Here is a 19,079-nt window from a genome sequence, read left to right as displayed (position 1 = left end):
TGTCAGTCAATCATGTTGGCTGAACTGAAACAACCCCACTGGAACAAAGACATGCAGGTCAAACTTAAGGTTCAGGATGACACGTCTCTTCATATTTATCCCAAAAAAGAGAGGTGACCAAAAAGACAGAGCAGCAGCTACAAAGGTCATTGACCTTCAGTACCACTAACAGACTTAGTGGACTCTACTTGCAGCATCACTCTGAGTTTGACTGTGTTGGCATGGCCTCTGATTTATATATCAGCTGGCTTTCTTGTCTCCATGGAGATTAATGGGTCTGCTCTGACAGGTGCAGAAAGCCCTGTATTAGTCTGTCAGCAGCAGAATCAACAATACACACGTGCATGTTCACACACACATGCACATGCAGAAGAGGATGCTACTGCCTGAGGCCAGTGTCATCCCAGAGGGCTTAGCAGAGCTTCCCATCAAAGCCCTGGCAGTGCCCAGAGAAACGCAGCTACAAATCTCCTAAGGTAGACTGTGTGAGCAGTCGTGTTTAAGAGTGCAAGGGCATTTTCTCGCTTGTGCGTGAGGGGGGCTTGTCTTGTTTATAGTTTGATTGGCAGTTTGATGTGAAACTGAGGCAGGAGGCGGGGTTGGCAGTGAGAAATATTAGCATAATTTTCAGGGTGCCAGAGACAGGATTGGGTGTCAGGGAGCTATTCCCAAACTCAGCTGTGACCCACAGTAGCACTGGGTCAACTTACCCTTGGGCCAACAAACAGACACATACACGTTAGCTTTGGCATACATACAAGCACCAAACGAGATTCAAATGAAAACAACAGTAAGCACATGACCGTGCAAGAGCACATCTGTAAACGCACACACACCTTAACATTTGGACAGGTCAGGCTGAATGCACAAACAAACAAACATGGACAGTCACACACACACACACACAGACACACACACACAGACACACACACACACACACACACACACACACACACACACACACACACACACACACACACACACACACACACACACACACACACACACACACACACACACACACACACACACACACACACACACACACACACACACACACACACACGCAGGTCCATTTACACTGTGGCGACAGAGAGTCTGTTAGCGAGATGCCATAGTACAGAGGGGTGGACAGATTTAGTTCTCCCTCACACCTATGTCTGCCAGGGGTGGAGGGGCTTGGCTGGTAACGATACCGTTAACACTCTGTGTGCCAACTTGTGCCCCCCACATCCTACCCACCCTACCAACCCAGCTCCTGCTGTGCTCCAATCAGCACCTCCTATTGGGTATCTCTGCCCGCCACAGAGCAACAACTGTTATTCAGCACTCCCAAAATAACACGTCAGCCAATCAGCTGGCTGGACTGCAAAGTGGTGGTCAACATGGACCGACTGCTTGACTTCAGGTGAAAGAAGGACACCACTGAGAAAAACAAAAGGGACACATGCAGAAGTGAAAGGACAAGTGGAGAAATATGCAATTATGGCAAAATGAGAACGAAAAATGTGGAGGCAGAAGATAAAAAACAACAACAACAAAAAAACAGAATAGATAGAGGAGAAAGAGGACGGAGGAGAAATAAGTTTTGTTTTTAATGATGTTGGGCTCTGGATGTTCTGCCCTGAATGTAGCAGCTACCATGGTAACCTCATAAATAGGTGCCCTACATATCAGCAGGGCATAAGGTTACACCGCTCAGTAAATAAACACACAAAAAAACAGCAGCAGGAGGCTGGTGAAGAGACAGAAGGATGATGAGAGAGCAAAGTAAGAGAGAAAAACTAAGAGCAATGATTTGATACCCTGCGTGGGTGCAAATGTATGTTTGTCTGTCATCTGTAATTACCTAAACCTACAGAGTGTTGCTGAACACCCACATTGGAGACAGGCTGAAGTAGCCCCCTCATGTGTGTCTGTGTCCATAGCTAAAGATTAACACGACACACACACACACACACACACATACACACACAAAAAGAAACTAAACTCTCCACAACCTCTTCTTCTTTCTGGAGCACAACCCTAAATTACCTCTAAATATTCCCTGGAGTGGAAAGAAAAGCTTACAAACACAATGTCTGAACACACACACGCACACACATACACGCATACAATTACAGTTCTAAACAAAAGTTAGAAATCCAGGAAAAGTCAACAAAGAGCTGCTCCTGACACACAATGAACTGTTCTTTTCCAAAATTCGGAGCACTAATCTTTTTATTCATCTCCAGAAAGTGTTACTATATCATTGTGTTCATCACAGTTATAGAATACTGTTTATCATGGGCCATCAATTACAGCGGCATCGACCCCGTTGTGTCATAGCGATAAAATTCTCGCTGGGTGTTTTATCAGACACGTAGTGACAGCAGAATGAACATTTCTTTCCAACTGTTTGTTCTAAATCCCATGCTGACAATCACTCACTGTTTTTTGGTTTCTCTTTAGCTGTCAGTCAGCTATTATACTAGTCTCATGTATTGCTTCCATGGTAACAGGAGAATCAAAATGCATATTTTGATGATGCAGTATGATGCACAGTCTTAAATCATGGGGTTTATAATGGTTAAGTCAAGAGACTGTGTGAAAGACATTCTGTGAGTAATATCAAATAACTTGTTTTTTGTGCAAGACTACATCTATTATTAAAAATAGCAATCCATGCAAATGTCCTACGAAAAAGCTGCACACCTGTCTGAGATCAAAATCTGTAATAGTTTTGTTTGTTACTATTCTACAACGTCTTCTCCAATGTCAGAAAAACTGTGGAAATTCAGGACTGTCAGTACTTTGAATTGTGTGACTTCACTTACTCTGATCACCTCTGGAGACTGTTGGATGAGGAGGGTTGAACCAACTTCTCTCCCGGCAGCCGGATCATCAACAGCAGCATCTCTTGCGCTGACCACAACGTGGTTGGCGACAGTGGCTGGAGCTTCAGGTGCAGCCACAGGTGTGTGTTCAGTTGGATGTGTGGAGGAATGCAAGCTTAGAGGTGCAGGTTTGAATTCTGGATCAGGGCCACTTGTAGAAGCTTCTGTAAGTCTATCTGTAGCCTCAGGCGTAGGCTCAGGTTTGGGTGTCGGCAGAGGTTTAGGGGTAACGTCAGATGCAGTTTTAGGTACAGGTTTCAATGTTACATCACACACATCTTTAGATGCTTCACTTATATGTGTAGATGCAAGTGAAAATGCAGGTGTATGTGCCTGAGACTGTTTTGGTGGTATAGCTGGGACTGTATTTGTGTGCATAGAAGGCACAGTAGGAGAAGCTAGTGTGCTTGTACTATCCAGAGGGGTGTCAGCCCTGTCAGTTGTGGCCAGTGTATCCTGCAAAAGCCTCATCATATCCCGTTCTTTCCCACTGTTCCTTTCAGCACTTCCTGTGCTACCCGCCCCAGAATCCACCAGCTCCTGGGCGAAACTCTCGATACTTTCCAGGATCCTCATTAACAGAGCCCCATCCTCCTCTTCACTCACCACAGCATCACTGCTCTCACCCTGGGTAGGAGTGAGGATCTGGGGAGTCCTGGAGCTAGGGCCATTAACGGTTAGGTGGCTGTCCTGCTTCTGTACTTGGAACTGGGACATTTTGGGATGAGTGAAAGCCTCACCTGAGGTAATTCCCTGACCACCTTCTCTCTTTCTAGTTTTAGCTGGAAGAGGAGGCTCAGATTTTCTTGGGTGGCTCATACTTTGTGACAGATTTTCCAAGTCCATCAGCAGCTTGTCAATGTCATCATTCCTGTGAGAGACACCTTTGGGTGTTGAGTTTGGTAATGATTGCGAGGAAGACCACGGGGAGCTAAAGCCAGTGCTGGCAGGTAAAGTATTCAAAGTGTTATTGAGTGTTTGTGGATGGGAAAGATTTAGGTTTTGACCCAAAGTTTGCCCATTTGTGTTCATCCCTCTTGTTGGATTGTGTACCTGTTGAAAAATTGGCTCTGTTGACTTGTCAACATCTGCTTCCTCCTCCTCAATGTACAGAGCCTCCATGGGGGATGCAGGAGGAGTCTGTGAGTACGGTGGTGTTGGAGAGGTTCGAAGAGGGGATGGAGTGTGTGTTGGGGAGATGTTGGAAGGAGTGCATGTAATGGATGGAGGAGAGAGTGTATGTAGTGTAATAGAAGAAGAATGTGAATGTTGTAGCCCATTAGTAAGTGGACTGGCTCTGGATGGGGAACTCATGACTGGTTTGGTTTGGATGGAGTCTGGTTTCAAAGATGATGAGGAGGAGGATGTAATGGTGGAGGGAGTAAAAGAGGCAGAATGAGGAACAGGCTTTGAACTTGGAGGTGACTGGACCACATCCTCATAGCGAGGAGGTTGCTCATTGCCAAACATTGGAGAGTATGGTCCTTGCTGGATTGAGTGGAGGGTATTTATCAGCTCTGCCAGATCACTGTGCCCACTTGCAGGCAAGCTCTGACCTCCCTGTCCAGTGTTACCAAGACTGCCAATTCCCTCTATTTCCAGAGGTAGTCTCTTCAAATAGGAGCTAAGTCGGGTCATCACAGCTCGATAAACACTGTCAGGACTGTCTCCACCATCTTCTGGCCCTCCACCAGCTTTGCGTTTGATGCATTGTTTTATGATGTCGGTACATTTCTTTAGGTCTTCAGAACATTTAAGTAGGATGTCAAGGCAGGCACGAATGTCCTCACCACCTGCTCCCCCGGTGCCTGCCTCTGCACGAGTCTTCTCCAGCAGACGAGCAATGAGATTTTCCTCACCGAGGGCATTGCGGTACAAGGAGGCCACAGTGTTCAGGCTTTGGTCCAAAGACCCAATACTTGTGATGCTGCTTGTTGAGCCACCACCCATTTTGGTGATGGCAGACAAAGTGCTTGTACTGCTTTTAAGTTTTGTCTCCTCCAGACATCCAGTTGTTTTCCCCGGCACAAATGGTGGCAGGTTCTCATCATTAGAAGTTGCCGTGCCATTTGTCATGCCATTAGTCATTCCATTTGTAGCAATGTTTGAGCTGAAGTGGCCATAGATGATCTCCAAGTCAGTTGAGCGACGACTGAAAGAGTCAGGACGGACCTTTCGACCTTTCCGGAAGGTGACATGGCTTGAAGAAGAGAGGCGAAGCTTGTCAAAGGAAAACTCTTTGAGTTTACCACTTGCAAGGTTAATGGCCTCTTCCGTAATGTCCTTCAGACTGCCAGAAGTGCTCAAGTTTCCTGTGGATCCTGAAACACAAGGGTTCTTTTTACCGCGCCACGTTGGGCTATCCTCCCCTACAGACAAATTGCCACTGCTTCCTGCTCTCTCTAGGCCACCATTATAGCCTGTATCCATGGTAACACTAATTTTACCATGGTGGGTGATCATGTTATGAGAGTGTATTTGTATTCTGTTTGGATCAGTGTAAGGAAGTTCAGGTGCAACAAGCAGCTCGGAGCAAGTGCCGTGGTGTGCGACAGTACAGTCTAGTCCCTGGGACAGCGCCCCACATGGACCAGAGCAGTAGTGCACTGCATGGGAGTGAGTGCGACGGTCTACTACCACACTGTTGTAGCAGCTCACGCTGCTCACCACTACACGATATGCTGCTGCCATGATGATGAATCTCTTTTAGGGCATAAAAAAGCTCCAAAAAAATGTAAAATGTATCTTGATAAAAGTGAAGCTGAAGCAAAAAATCCTTTGTATTGTTAATGTTTTGTTGAAACTTCTTCCGTCAAGAGAAAAAAAGGAAGTTTATTTGTTGAAAAATCTTTGTTAGAAAAGATGTCATTCAGCATCATGGTGGCAATTATCAAATACCCCCTAATAATCAAGTAAAAAGAAATGACTTCCAGGGCAGATACCCTTATATGCTATCATCCATAATGCTTTAAACTCTAAAGTGTTCCATTCTCATACAGAGAAAATGAAGTCTTTTATAGAGATCTCAGGGCCTCTAAATAACAGATGTAAGGTTTCTTCTCTCTCCACAGGGTCCCTGTGTGTTTCCTCTCTAGCAGCAGTTCATTAGCCACTAATGACAGTCATGGAACTTGGCTACAGTAGAAATCCAGCTGGGGTTTCACCCATCCTTCCAAAGAAGAAGCCCTGGGGGCCTAATCCATGGCCAGCGAGGTCTTAGCATTGCCACAGCGAAGGCTCATCCCCTGAGCAATAGCTGTCGGAAAAGCCCTCTATCTCAGTCTGTTGTTTCCAGAGTCCTGAAAGAGCCCAGAAGGGTTTACTCACTCCAACACAGCTGCAGAGTAGCGGGGGACCAACCACAGATGGCAGACTGCCTCTTTTTGTCGTCTTCAGCGTAGATGTCACTCCCCAACTCTTTCTCGCCCCTTCCGTCTCCCACTGTTAGCCATGTGTCAGGGGAAGAGAGCGTTTCTGACAGGAGGACACCACCTGCGAGTCAGCAGAGAGGGGAGGGAGGATGGAGATTGAGAAAGAGAGAAAAGGAAAAAACAGGAAGAGAGTAAATCATTAAAACAGTTGCCAAGATGTGGATCAATCCAAAATGTGAGTGCATGACAGTAGAAGTACACAAGTATGACTTTCTCCCTCTAGAGATGATCCTGATAACAGCTAATACACAGGTCTAGTCAACACACACAGATGGATGAAAAGGCAAAGTAGAAAAAAAGATGTGGCTCACTCTTTCGTCACAGCTAAGCTTCAAAGAGTTTTCCCACAGAGAAAATCACGACTAAGTAAAAGAGAGGTGGGTGTTAAAGTGGAAAACACCTGTTGCTTTTGTGTTTCCATTCCTGTCTCGCTGCCTGTGCACAAGCATGAGTCCTGTATTTTTAAAGGCTTTTTTTTTTTTTCTCGAAGTAAGTAAAACACTTCAAAACCCAACTAAGGCATTCAAACAAAACATACAATGAGCCTTTAAATACAATATAACTGTTGTATTTAGTAAACTGTCCATTACTTGTCACTGTGCATAATACCTACAGCTGCAACACAGCTCAAAAACTTTGTAGTTTTACATTACTAAAAGCTTCCAGACAGTAAAATGTGTTTCAGAATCTAGTTGATTTCTATCATTTTTATCTTGGTATTTACAGAATAAAAGCTTCTAGTTTGCTGATAAACTTCTCCAACTCAAGGGTGTACATTAGACAGAGCTCAATGCAACGAGAGAACTCTATAATATGTAGATACCCGTAACACGCCACATACCAGGAACTCCGAGAGCCCTACTGGAAGGTATACTGTACATGTTGCGCAGTAAATCTGAAAATGACAGTGATCTGTGAAGACATTTAAGGACTGTTTTAAAGAGATAAAGCATGTCAGCACATTCTCTATGACTTCCTACTCTCGTTCACTCGCTCTAAGATGCATCTACTTATCTGATTTTTTTCTTTTTCTTCTTCTGATTTCACTCCAACAAAATCAAGGCAAAACATTACTTAGAGTTGTGCCCTCCTATGCCCATACTCTGTATTCATACATATACATCAACTATAATCACAACCACACACATGGACTCACAACTCCAGCTGAAATACCAATTATACAAACACACTGCAGGCTAAAATTCTAAATTGCAGAATATCTGAATTTTAAAAAATGTATTTCATTTATTCTGCAACTTTTAATAAGCAAATGAAGGCAAGAAGTTAAAGTCTGGAAAGTCTTTTTTAATGAAATTAATTATCTTATTTTTTTTCCAGATGAACCTTTCCTACACTCGAACACAAACACATTAAGATATTTTGTTTAATTGAGGCCAATAGCTGTGGGATGCAGGACTTTTCAGACTAACCACAGGATGGAAGAACAACATTTCAAGGTTATTACAACTGAGTTGGAGAGTGTGGATACATGATACATTGACTGCTCTTTGAGGACTTATGGAGCCGGAGTTTTCAACTTGAAAGTGTGAGGACAGAAGAAATAGGGAGAGGAGTGATTGGTGGGTTTGTAGGGTGGGGAATGTGACTGGCAGAGTGGTGGTGGGAGTATTTGGCACCTGGAAAAACAACTATTAAGGAGCTGTATGGAAAAAAAACAGACGGCTGTCTCATCTTACTGTCTCCCTTTCTCCCTCCTTTCTCTCTCAAACACAACAGCTGGATGCTGCTGAATCAGGCTCTGAGCAGGAAATTACGCTTCCTGGCAAGCTGCACTTGAAATCTGGACAGACAGCTAGAGATAGGCTATTATAGGACAGTAATTGCACACACACACACACACACACACACACAAGTTCACATACTTGCCCACACTTACTCATTTGTCCTTGCTGTACACACACTTTATATCTGTGTGTACGTCTCAGTAAATGACAGCTTCACAAAGTGAAATCAATCGTATAAACTCACTCCACTAGTGTTTATCACAACCTACACACACTGCAAACGCACACTCGTGAACACCTGCACAGGCCTCGCTGACACATTACAGGAATACTACTGCACACCTATAAACATTCTGTGGTGCCTTTACAGGCCTTGCCGTGATCTATAGCTGCAGCCCAGTGATGCACTTTTTTTTTTCTTGACGTGTGTTATGGGCCAGTTAAATTAGAATTTAGTAAGGTATCAGCTTTTAATTTTACGATGACAGAGGCTTAAAAATGAGATAAGGAATGTATATGTTTAAACAAAATCTAAGAAGGAAAGGCCAAAGTGAGGGTTATTTCTTAACTTATCATTTGTTTAATGCATAACAATATATTTTGGAATTCTTGTGTCTTTCAGAGGTTCTCTTGCTCTCTTTCTCTGTGACATGATTTAAAATCAAGGAAAAAACAGAGTACAGGAAGCAGACTGGTCGATTGTGTACCCTGAGTGATTTGCAACAACCTCCCCCCCCTCCTTCCCCATCCTTCTCTCCCTCCCTTCTATCTCCTCCATCTAAAAAAGTCTTCCCTTCAACCTGACCTCCACCAGGAAGCACTCAATCACCAGAGGCCACTTCTGTCACACTCTCCGATTCAGCCACCAAAAGTATGTTTGAGCGTGTACGTGTGTGTGTGTGTGTGTGTGTGTGTGTGTGTGTGTGTGTGTGTGTGTGTGTACTTCTACAAATGTGCAGGGAAAGAAGGTGTGTGTCTACTTTGTGCATCTTTGGCGTTTGTGTTTCAACACGTGCAAAGCGAGGGGGGCCTCCGAGGGGAAGTGGGTTTTTGTGAAGGTGAAGGGCCCAAATAGGAACCCCAAACATGCCTCCAGGGAGAGAGTGCAGGTCTATACTAGCCCTCTAAACACACACACACACACACACACACACACACACACACACACACACACACACACACACACACACACACACACACACACACACACACACACACACACACACACACACACACACACACACACACACACACACACACACACACACACAGCAATATCAGAATCAGATTCTGTAGGCCATGTATGCTTACACACACAAGGAATTTGTCTTCGGTGAACTGTGGTCTCAATGTACAACAGGTTTAAATATTAAATATAAGACTTAATAAGCAGAGAATAATATATAGAAGGCCAAATCAGACAATCGTGCAATGATGATTAGTGCAAAAAAATGCTAAGGTGAGATTGATAGTAATATATAATTATGTAACAGATGGTTAATCTAGTGTATTTATGGTAAGAAAATGTAAAAAAATACAAACACAGAACTTAACATCAAAGCAGTAAGATTCAATTTTTCGTCAGTGCAAACTAAACCAATAATCTATTACACACACACACACACACACACACACACACACACACACACACACACACACACACACACACACACACACACACACACACACACACACACACACACACACACACACACACACACACACACACACACACACACACAGTGATCTGATACACAACTTCAGAGTTGCTCCTCTGATCACAGAGAGAACACAGAGTTCTGCTATGCCATGCACATACTAATTAGAAGGTGCATGCTACAAAGAGGACAAAATAAATATACCAAAGAGGGATTACTTTTCTCAACAAAAAAAAAACAAACATAAAAAGAAATGCTTTAAAACACGATCAATAACACGAGTGTGCACAGCAAGAGGCCGTTTCTTTTAGACAAATCTTAAGTGTTTGGTTTAGAGTTGAAACAACACATTTGTATTCTTTGTGTCATATAATCTCCATCTATCTTTCTCACTCTCTCTCTCATTTCCCCCCTCTCCCACGCTGTGATCTGTACAAATGTCCAACAAACTCACTGCAGTTCTGACCCACTTCTCTGCCTCCGACTGTAACCCGCACATTAATTATTTACTCTGACTTCAAACACACACACACTAAACAAAGACACACAAATTAGAGTCTTATTCCCATGGTAATCTGTCCTATTCTATTCTACTCTATTCTATTCTATTCTATTCTAGCAGAGTTGGTTCATCAGCTGTGCATCAATCATCTCCTTGCTGTGGTTCTCTGGCAGACACACAGAGGTGCAGACTGACAGATTAAAAGATACTCTGGCAGCTCTGATCTCATCAGACTTTGGACGCACTTTCGTATTATTTTTTCCTACGTCAGCTACTGCTGCAGGGAAAAAGTCAGACACAGAAATAAAGATAGAAAGATGGCCTTGCTTGCAATCAGATCAGCATCAAAAAAAAGAGAAAAAGATGAGAAGCCATCGTTTCCCAGGTACAAAAGCTGCAACCTAGCTACTCACTTCATATATGATGTTAAAATAGTTCATATATTTGTTCATCCGACTAAAAATGGGACTTCTAAAATACATGTACACATGTTAGACTACACTACATTGAGTTGGTTGATGCCAAACTAACCTGAGGTAACTGGCCTAAAACTGAATTATGTATTCTGTACATGTTCCATAATTGCTACACTGGTTTTTGACCCCAAATGCAGTGAAGTCAGGTTTTGTGCTCTAGAAGACTAACCACTTCAAAAACCTTCCCCTGAATGGGTATCTATTACAGCAAAAAGCTACGTTTTTATGCAGTATAATTGACATCATATTATATTATTATATTGACATTTAAAATACAGTAGAAGATTTTGTGTCTTCAGGTGCACAAGACCATGAGTCTGCTTCAGGAACTGAGCTGGAGCTTTATGTCCTGGATTTCAAAAACAAAAAAAAGAAAAAGAAAAAAAAAAACAAGCACAAAACCTGCCAGGTCCCACACAGAGACGAGCAGGGAGCTGCTCTGCAAACCAGACGTCTGTACAGCAGCCAGAGCACAGGCAGGAGAAGAATCAGACGGGATATCTGACACATTAAAGGATTAAAGCACAGTTAAGCTACGCTCTTGAAACCATGGATGAAGAATTTGCCTTTTAAAAAAAAAAAGAGAGAGAGAGAAATGTCCCACGTTTCATTCAGAAACGTTTAGTCGCGTGTCTCTGATGTGCTTTCTGAGAAAACCGTAAAGAGAACATTTTATTTAAATTATTGAAAAGGACTGAAAAAGCTTTCAGCAGTCAATAGGGGAAAAATATGCACATAAAAAATAAAGACAGAAAAGTGAAAGCACAGGAGGAAAACAGTGACAATAAAAGAGATGCTATGACTGGTTTATTTGGGATGACTTTCAGACAATCATGGTATCAAAATCACTCTCACACAAACCTGCACGATTCAAGTTTAAGCTCTCAAATGGAATTAAATAAAACAGAAAAGACTGAGAACAGCGCATGTTCTGTAACACCAAAACTAATATGAATAAGCTTCTATCTGAATGTACGCTCGTAGGTGTGCACTTTTTTTTTTTTTTCTAAATGTCTTTTTCAATTGTTTTCAATGAGGAGAGATCTCGTAAAACATGTTGCCAAATCTTGAGACAGTCGATTTTTGCTCAGTTGTAGAGGCACAAGCTGTGGTTTCAGGCGTAAGTCTCCAGAAAATAAATATCACTTTATGTAATGTCCCCAAAAGACGCCTAAATAAACATTGGTCCCTCGTTTGTAAGTGTCTGCGTGTGCAAGTAAATGTGTGGGACTTCGCTCATTATGTCTGCTGAACTTATTGTCGAGATGAGACCCAGATTGCTAAGATCACAAATCAAAGTGCTCTGGAGACACACACACAGGCAACAACACACACAGGCAACAACACACACACACACACACACACACACACACACACAGATGTTTGTGATGAAACCACGTCTGCAGGCTTGATGGAGCACGCCCTGCAGTAATAAAAGTTTTTGTCTTTATAGGTCAGAAAAGCAGTCATATCTGAACAGCACTGAGCTGCATGCAGGCCGATAGGCCCAGATTTATAAAAGTCACTGAGGAAGCATTTTGTAATGTAAACAGAGTAAGAAACAGGGGACAAAGAAACTATTAGTTCTATTTGCATAGTTGGTCTTTATCATTGTGGTACGACTGAATCTGTTTTCCTTTTCTTTCTTTTTTTTTGCTACCGGGCAACCAAGACAAACGGTTTGTACCGGTGAATGCAGCAGGACAGAGCTGGCTTCTTCAGCAGCCTGAATGAACACTGAACAAACGGAGCATTAAAAATGTTTGAAAAGGTGATGATGCTAGTTACTAAAATGTCAGGATGTGGGGGGTTTTTTTTTCCATGTTGTAAATCAAAGTTTACTGAATATCTTGACTGTTCTTCAAAAACAAACGAGCTCTCTGCCTTCCAGCGTTCACTCCTTCGTTTGTCTCATTCTGGGTAAGTGGGTTATTTAGCAAATAATCACAAAAGTAAACTACTTATTCTTACCTATCTATTGACTTTCTTCTTAAAAAATGTTTTTCAAATGTCATTATGGTGTTAAGTAGTGTGGCCTTCTTGAAACCAAAGACTCCCCCCTCTAACTTAATTTTCTGTTTTTGATTTGATTTTTTTGATCTTTTAATTCTTATCATTTTCACTCCTCCCTTCCTCCTTAACTTAATTCTTTCCTCCTCTTCTCTGGGCACACACCCCTACTTTACAGGCTGAGAAGTGCTCCTTCACAGTGTTACAACACCCAGCGCTACACCAGCTGTTCCCCCAGCGCTCTTCACATCTCTCGCGAAAGAGGGCTGTGTGAATTGCTCGGCACCTCATTAGGAACAACCCTGAGGACTACAGGACACATGGACACACACGCACTCGCACAAACACACGTTGTGTATATCCCCCTTAGGGAAGTTGTTGAGGGCAGAGAAGAGGATGTTTTTTGTGCTTCTTAGCGGATGAGGGAAATCAGTGAGTCACGTCTTTTCTTGTCCTTAAATGTTTCCTGGTTAAAACTGTTTGGCCTTATAAGGCCTTATAACAGACAGCCTTGATAACACACACACACACACACACACACACACACACACACACACACACACACACACACACACACACACACACACACACACACACACACACACACACACACACACACACACACACACACACACACACACACACACACACACACACACACACACACACACACACACACACACACACACACACACACACTGCTATTTGACTGCAGAGGGCATAAAAAAAGATGCTGCAAATATGCAACTCTGTGGGCCACATGAGACGATGATGAAAGTTGGCATCCTTTGGAAACACTGGAACCTGCAGTACGCACATATACACATACATGTGTGCACACATACACGCACACACACACACACACACACACAGAAAAAGAGCTCACACACAACTGAAGATATACACACTTTACACACACACACAAACAGATACACATCCATGCACCCTGCCTTGCCAGAAGCTTGCTGTGACCCCGCCTCTGCATTGCTGCTAATTTAAAAAGCACATTTTGGGTGATGTCATGCTTTTGGCTGCGCTCTCCTAATACACATGGAGACACACAGATCAGACGTCAGACACACACACATGCCCACACACTCATATAGGCCTACACAACTGGCACAGAAGACAAAGGACGCACAATAAATCTAATATAATGTGCAAAGACAGCTGACCTGGATTCAGCCAACAGTCAACAGTTTATTTCTGCTACCACCTACAATCAAGCCCCAAAGGCAACCAAGCTTACTGTATGCCAACCACCAACCAGAACTGAACACACACACACACCGCACACACACATCTTTCACCAGCACCATGGAAAGGTTGTGTTTGCATTCAAAATCAATAAGCCAAAACACGAATCAGTGCATAAATAAGTGATAAACTAAGAACTTCATTAAAATTCATGAGTAAATGCTCAGCAGCTCAGTGACAAATCAATTGGCTCTCTAAGCTCAATAAAAAAAAACTCAAGGTTTAATTCATTTTAAAATCTGTGTGTAACAATAGAAGCTGATTCAAGGCAATGTATTTAATATTTGAAGGCTCCCTCTGCTGCCACAACACTCTTTACAGAGGAAGTAGTACTCCCAAAAGACCAATTAATTAAACTGGCCTGCCCAAACTTTGCTTCAATACTTTCTAATATAAAACCAAATAAGCTTAGTGAAAAAAGGATTACTGTAAAGTTACAGAAAATCTCATTAAGGATATGACACGATAACAATACCATTCGAAGCAGATCGACTTTTCACAGAAGGAGTTTTTTGACAGACATTCCTCAGATACCAGAGAGCTTTTACACTAACATACATCATGCACACACAAAGTAACAGCCACCAAAAGAAACTGTAATACACTCTCTCACATACACTCCTTCATGAGAGAAAAGGTGCTTAAATGCCACATCAGCAGCAATAGGAAGAGATCAGCACTGCCACCAATTCAGTCTGAATGAGGAGTGGTGATATGTGTTCAGTTGGCAGTCGTGACATGACAGCGATGACAGCATGTTGGTACAAAAACACACACACACACACACAGACCAACAGACAGACAGATGACCAAGAGTGACACACATGACAGAGGAGAAAATGATGGTCCAGGCATTATCAGTCGTTATGATTCTTATTCACTCTTTGTTACTGATGCATTCGACTGATGCGTCCACTGAACCAATTCTTCAACCTTACAAGGCAAGACTACAGAGGAGGAAAGATCTTAAACAGGTGGAAATCTTAAACAAATTACCTGTTCAGGTTGCCACCAAATCTCTTTCAATTGATGAGACGCGGTAAGGGATCTTTTTCAGCTGTTTCTCTCCGAGGTCTCCAGCTCACTTATGAAACGCGTTCGGCCTCCCTGTAAATGTAGACGTCCATAAGTAGCACCTTAAAGATGTCTCATCACTGACGCTCAATGTATACAGTGTCACAGAAAGACATGTGTGAAATGTTCGCTTTCCTAAGGACGTCCTAAGGCATTAACTTTCAGACATGTTTGTGCACACTGGGCTGTTACGCGTCTGCAGCAGGAAATGTGTTTATAATGAACTAAAGTGCAAAGATTTCCAGATTTTAACAGAAATCCATATAAGAGCATGTTTAGACTGGAGCAAAGCTAGACTAACCGGTCTGAGATCTGGTGGTGTGTGTGTGTCGTTTTGTGCAAGTGTGTGTGTGTGTGTGCGCGCGCGCTCGTTGACTGCTGTCCCTGTCCATCAGAGGGTCATATGAGGAGCAGATTAGGGTTTCTAACCGCAAACCCCTGTCGCCATGGCCCATCGTCATAGAGAAGGTGAGGAGAGTCATCGTGTCCCAAACCTCCACTGACTCACCCCTCCTCATCTCGTCGCCATGCCCACGAGTACTCAGTACACACCACACACACACACACACATACACACACAAGCAAAAAAAACACACATCTAAATCAGGACGTTGTGGTGCAGCCTGGCTCGCATGTTCGTCATCCCCTCGGAGGCCTCAACATCACAACCAATCGCATCAATTTGTAGCGAAAAGTAAGCACTTATTCTTCGTCAATTCAGGAAGATGTACTGTAACTAGAGTCCGAAAAATGTTAAAAGACAAACAGAACATAATATCAAAGCAGTACAATGCAAACTAAACTGATGACAAACACATCTCTGTACAACAGAAACACTTTTGAACAGTACAGTACAACCATTTTCTGCCATTTTTATCCCTTTAAGTGTGCTGATGTAATCTCTCAAAGTCCCCTCTGAGCGCATCAACACCATATTTTATGAGGTTTCCAAATGCTTCAGTAATCTATATGAAGATATCCAGTACTCACACTGGACGAGTGGAACGAGGGAAAGTTTGACATTTGAAGATGCAGAGCTGAAAATAAAATACAGTACAGCTCACAGACTGTTTCGTAATAGCCACAGATTTTTTTATTGACCACAGGACAAGACCAGCCCTGGCAGTACTCAGGATTTTCATGAGGTATGTGGTGTGGTGATCTAATTTATCTCTAATCTTATTGGATGTCATATTCTTTAAGACCCCGACTCAGTGTCTGGTACTTGGATTATTCATTAACTGGCTTGCGAGGCATTTTTGAGTTTTAAATCTTTGAAGAAAAACCAAACGGACAGTACCAAAAGAAAAGCATCATGGTACAAAGCAGCTAATACTGCTGCCAGACTTCCAAGAAGTCTGGCAGCAGTATAGAAAGTTAAAAAACTCATTCTGTTCAACATTTTCAAAAACCAGCTATGACAGTCTCTGGGGAGCAGCTGTCCCTTTAAGCCTGTTAAAGGGGTATTTACCATCCAACATACAAACAGCACCATAAAACTGGACTCCCCTCACCTCTTCCTCAACCCCCCTCCCCCTTTCTATTAAAACGTGTGGCTGCTCATAGCCTCAATTGCAGGAAAATTAAAGGGGAGCAATAGTAAAGGCACAACATGAGCATTTAAGTGCTGGTAAACATGTTGTGAGATTCATTACAGCTAAGGATCAAAGCTAGACCTAAAACAAGTACCTAAATTAGTCATTTATGAGTCTAGTTAACCCTACAAAGAAATGCATTTGCACACTCTTAAAAACAGACAAATTTGTCTCCCTCTTAAACATACACACTTCACATCCTCTGCTGGGTTATTTCTTCCCCAGTGTTTGGATTCTATTCTTAGATTCCCCCCCCCCACTGCTCACACTGGTCATATGTCCGGCTGCCCTTTCATCTCACATGTGCACATGTTTGTCGCCGTCTCTGAGTGCGTCACACACAACCTGATCCTCAGAGACGGCGACACGTTTACACCTTCTGGTACATATGACCAGTCTAAAATGTTTTTTTTTTTTTTTTTAACCTTCCTTCTATCTGCGCACTAAAATGGTGTCTATTGTTTTCTTCCCTGGCTTCTCCTCGTCTTTCATCTCTTAATCAATACCTCTTTAGTTTTCTCCACTCTATAAATCACGCTCCCCTCAGGATCCTGAAAGACAAATACTGACAGTATCTCGATGTTTCTCTTCCTCCTTTGTGTACTCATGATTTGCTGGTGCGTTCCTTGACATTTTATTTCATCTGTTTTGAGATTTCAATGCACACTAGCAAGGTTTATATTCACTTACACACAGAAAAACCCTCAGTGTACGCCAAGTGCACACAGGCTGGGATGTGGGTTTAGGCGAGCCGAGCATGTGGCTGCGGTGCTGCTTTAAGCCGAAAGTTTAGGTCTAGACTGCCTAAATATGAAGCAGATTCTCGCAATGCATGAACGCACATGTATAGATGCAAACAAACATAACAGAGATTTTTTAACAAAAGCTTGGGAATGGTGCTCAAATGTTTTCCTAATATGGTTTGTTGTAGAACATCATCTTGACAGAAGCTAATGGTAGCAGCTGTTCACGCTTATGTCCAGCTTAAGTAATGTTTAATGGTGTTTTTATGAGTTCATGTAACCTTGACTAATGCTTATGCAGATATTTTTGGCTGATACTTGCTGACTCTCAAGTAAAACTGTTGTGTAACAGCAAAATGCCGGAAAAATACAAAATATCAGCGAGTGACGTTAGCATCATTTACTAGCATGTAAAACAGTAGCACAATTGGATATTTCCCACTCAATAAAACAAAATAAAAACCTCAAGACTCTTTTCAAGATGGTTCGTTAATTTGATTGAACAAAATCAACAACGCTTCCTCTAGTAACTAATTTCTTTCAAATATTTTGGGTCACTGATTTAAGTCCCGGGTTCTAGTTGCTGGAGGGTGATAGTTCATTACCTGAGTAATGCACTTGAGCAATGGCATTAAACCCCCAACTGCTCAGAGGTGCACGCTGTTTGCACACCTCTACTCTGACATTTGGTAAATAGACTTGAGCCAGTCTAATCTGCACCTGAGATTTACCAACACATTATCGGAGTCCTACAATATTTGACGACGTCATTGTTTCAGGAGAGACCATTCAACAGCACGATGAAAGACTGCTTCAAGTCATGCAACAACTGAAAGAGAGGCAACTAACAATAGTAGCAAAAAGTGCCAATTCGAAAATTTCACAACTTGAATTCATGGGTCATGTACAGTCCAAAAATGGCAAAGGAGCAGCTCAGTCAAAGATGGAGGCAGTGCAAAACACGTCTAAAAAATAACCCAGTACTTTTTAACTTTTACTTTTTAACACAAGTATTATTCAAGTGCCAGCAAATAAAGAATAGAATATAATTGAATCCAGCAAAATGAAAAGTGCTTGTTTGATGAAGCAAGTTCAAAAAAAGCTTGGTTCAAAAAAAGGGTTCAAGGTTAGAACAAGAAAGGAAGAAGAAAATGGTTTTCGTGGACTTACCCATATAGCCGCAACCTGAATTACAGTGTAACAATTGTGTGTTTGTGTGTGTTTGTGTGTGATCATGAGTTTCTGATACTTGTGCACATCTGTGTGCAATAAGGCTGCACAATGGCAAAGATTTACTACATGAGCTGACAAGAGCATGGCCTATTAGACTCCAATAATGTCAAACCAGGACTTAACATAGACCTGTGCGGGGGGAGGGGGGGGGGGGTTACCTGTCTGTGTTGTCATCACACACACACATATAGACACACACCCATCCACAAATACACAATTCTTGACATGCCGCCTAGCCTCGTAAGCCAGAGTTTAAATAGTAGAACGAATGTGGTGATCTCATGCGAGACTACATCTGTAAGGGAAGTTTATTATCCTAGGGCAACATTTCAAAAACATGCACAGGTGTGTGTGCGCACACACACACACGCACACACACACACACTTCCTGGTTTGTTTCTGTCACCTGGAGGCTGAGGAAAACAACAAGACCTCTGGTTACAGGCCAGCATGTCAAAGACAATGGCCGCAGTACACAT

At 42.5% G+C, this 19,079-nt stretch overlaps 2 protein-coding genes across 3 annotated transcripts in view; one reads left to right on the top strand and one right to left on the bottom strand.

Annotated features, from left to right (window-relative positions):
• Positions 1 to 19,079, top strand: part of nceh1a (neutral cholesterol ester hydrolase 1a) — a gene marked incomplete at its 3' end in the record, with an annotated part of 204,343 nt that overhangs the window by 146,391 nt on the left and 38,873 nt on the right. The gene's annotated exons all lie outside the window — the stretch shown is intronic.
• ppp2r3a (protein phosphatase 2, regulatory subunit B'', alpha) overlaps positions 1 to 19,079 on the bottom strand; it is a 57,547-nt gene that overhangs the window by 18,041 nt on the left and 20,427 nt on the right. For both annotated transcript variants that reach the window (XM_079370038.1, XM_079370039.1), the window contains exon 2: positions 2,817 to 6,368. In XM_079370038.1, the coding sequence (XP_079226164.1) occupies positions 2,817 to 5,567 (2,751 nt within the window). In that variant the 5' untranslated portion in view covers positions 5,568 to 6,368. The remainder of the gene's footprint in view (positions 1 to 2,816; positions 6,369 to 19,079) is intronic.

Source organism: Symphodus melops (genome assembly GCF_947650265.1).
Source record: "Symphodus melops genome assembly, chromosome: 19".
In the NCBI taxonomy this organism is placed as follows: Eukaryota; Metazoa; Chordata; class Actinopteri; order Labriformes; family Labridae; genus Symphodus; species Symphodus melops.
The sequence above is the reverse complement of the archived record's forward strand: the minus strand, read 5'-3'. Positions and strand labels throughout refer to the sequence as shown.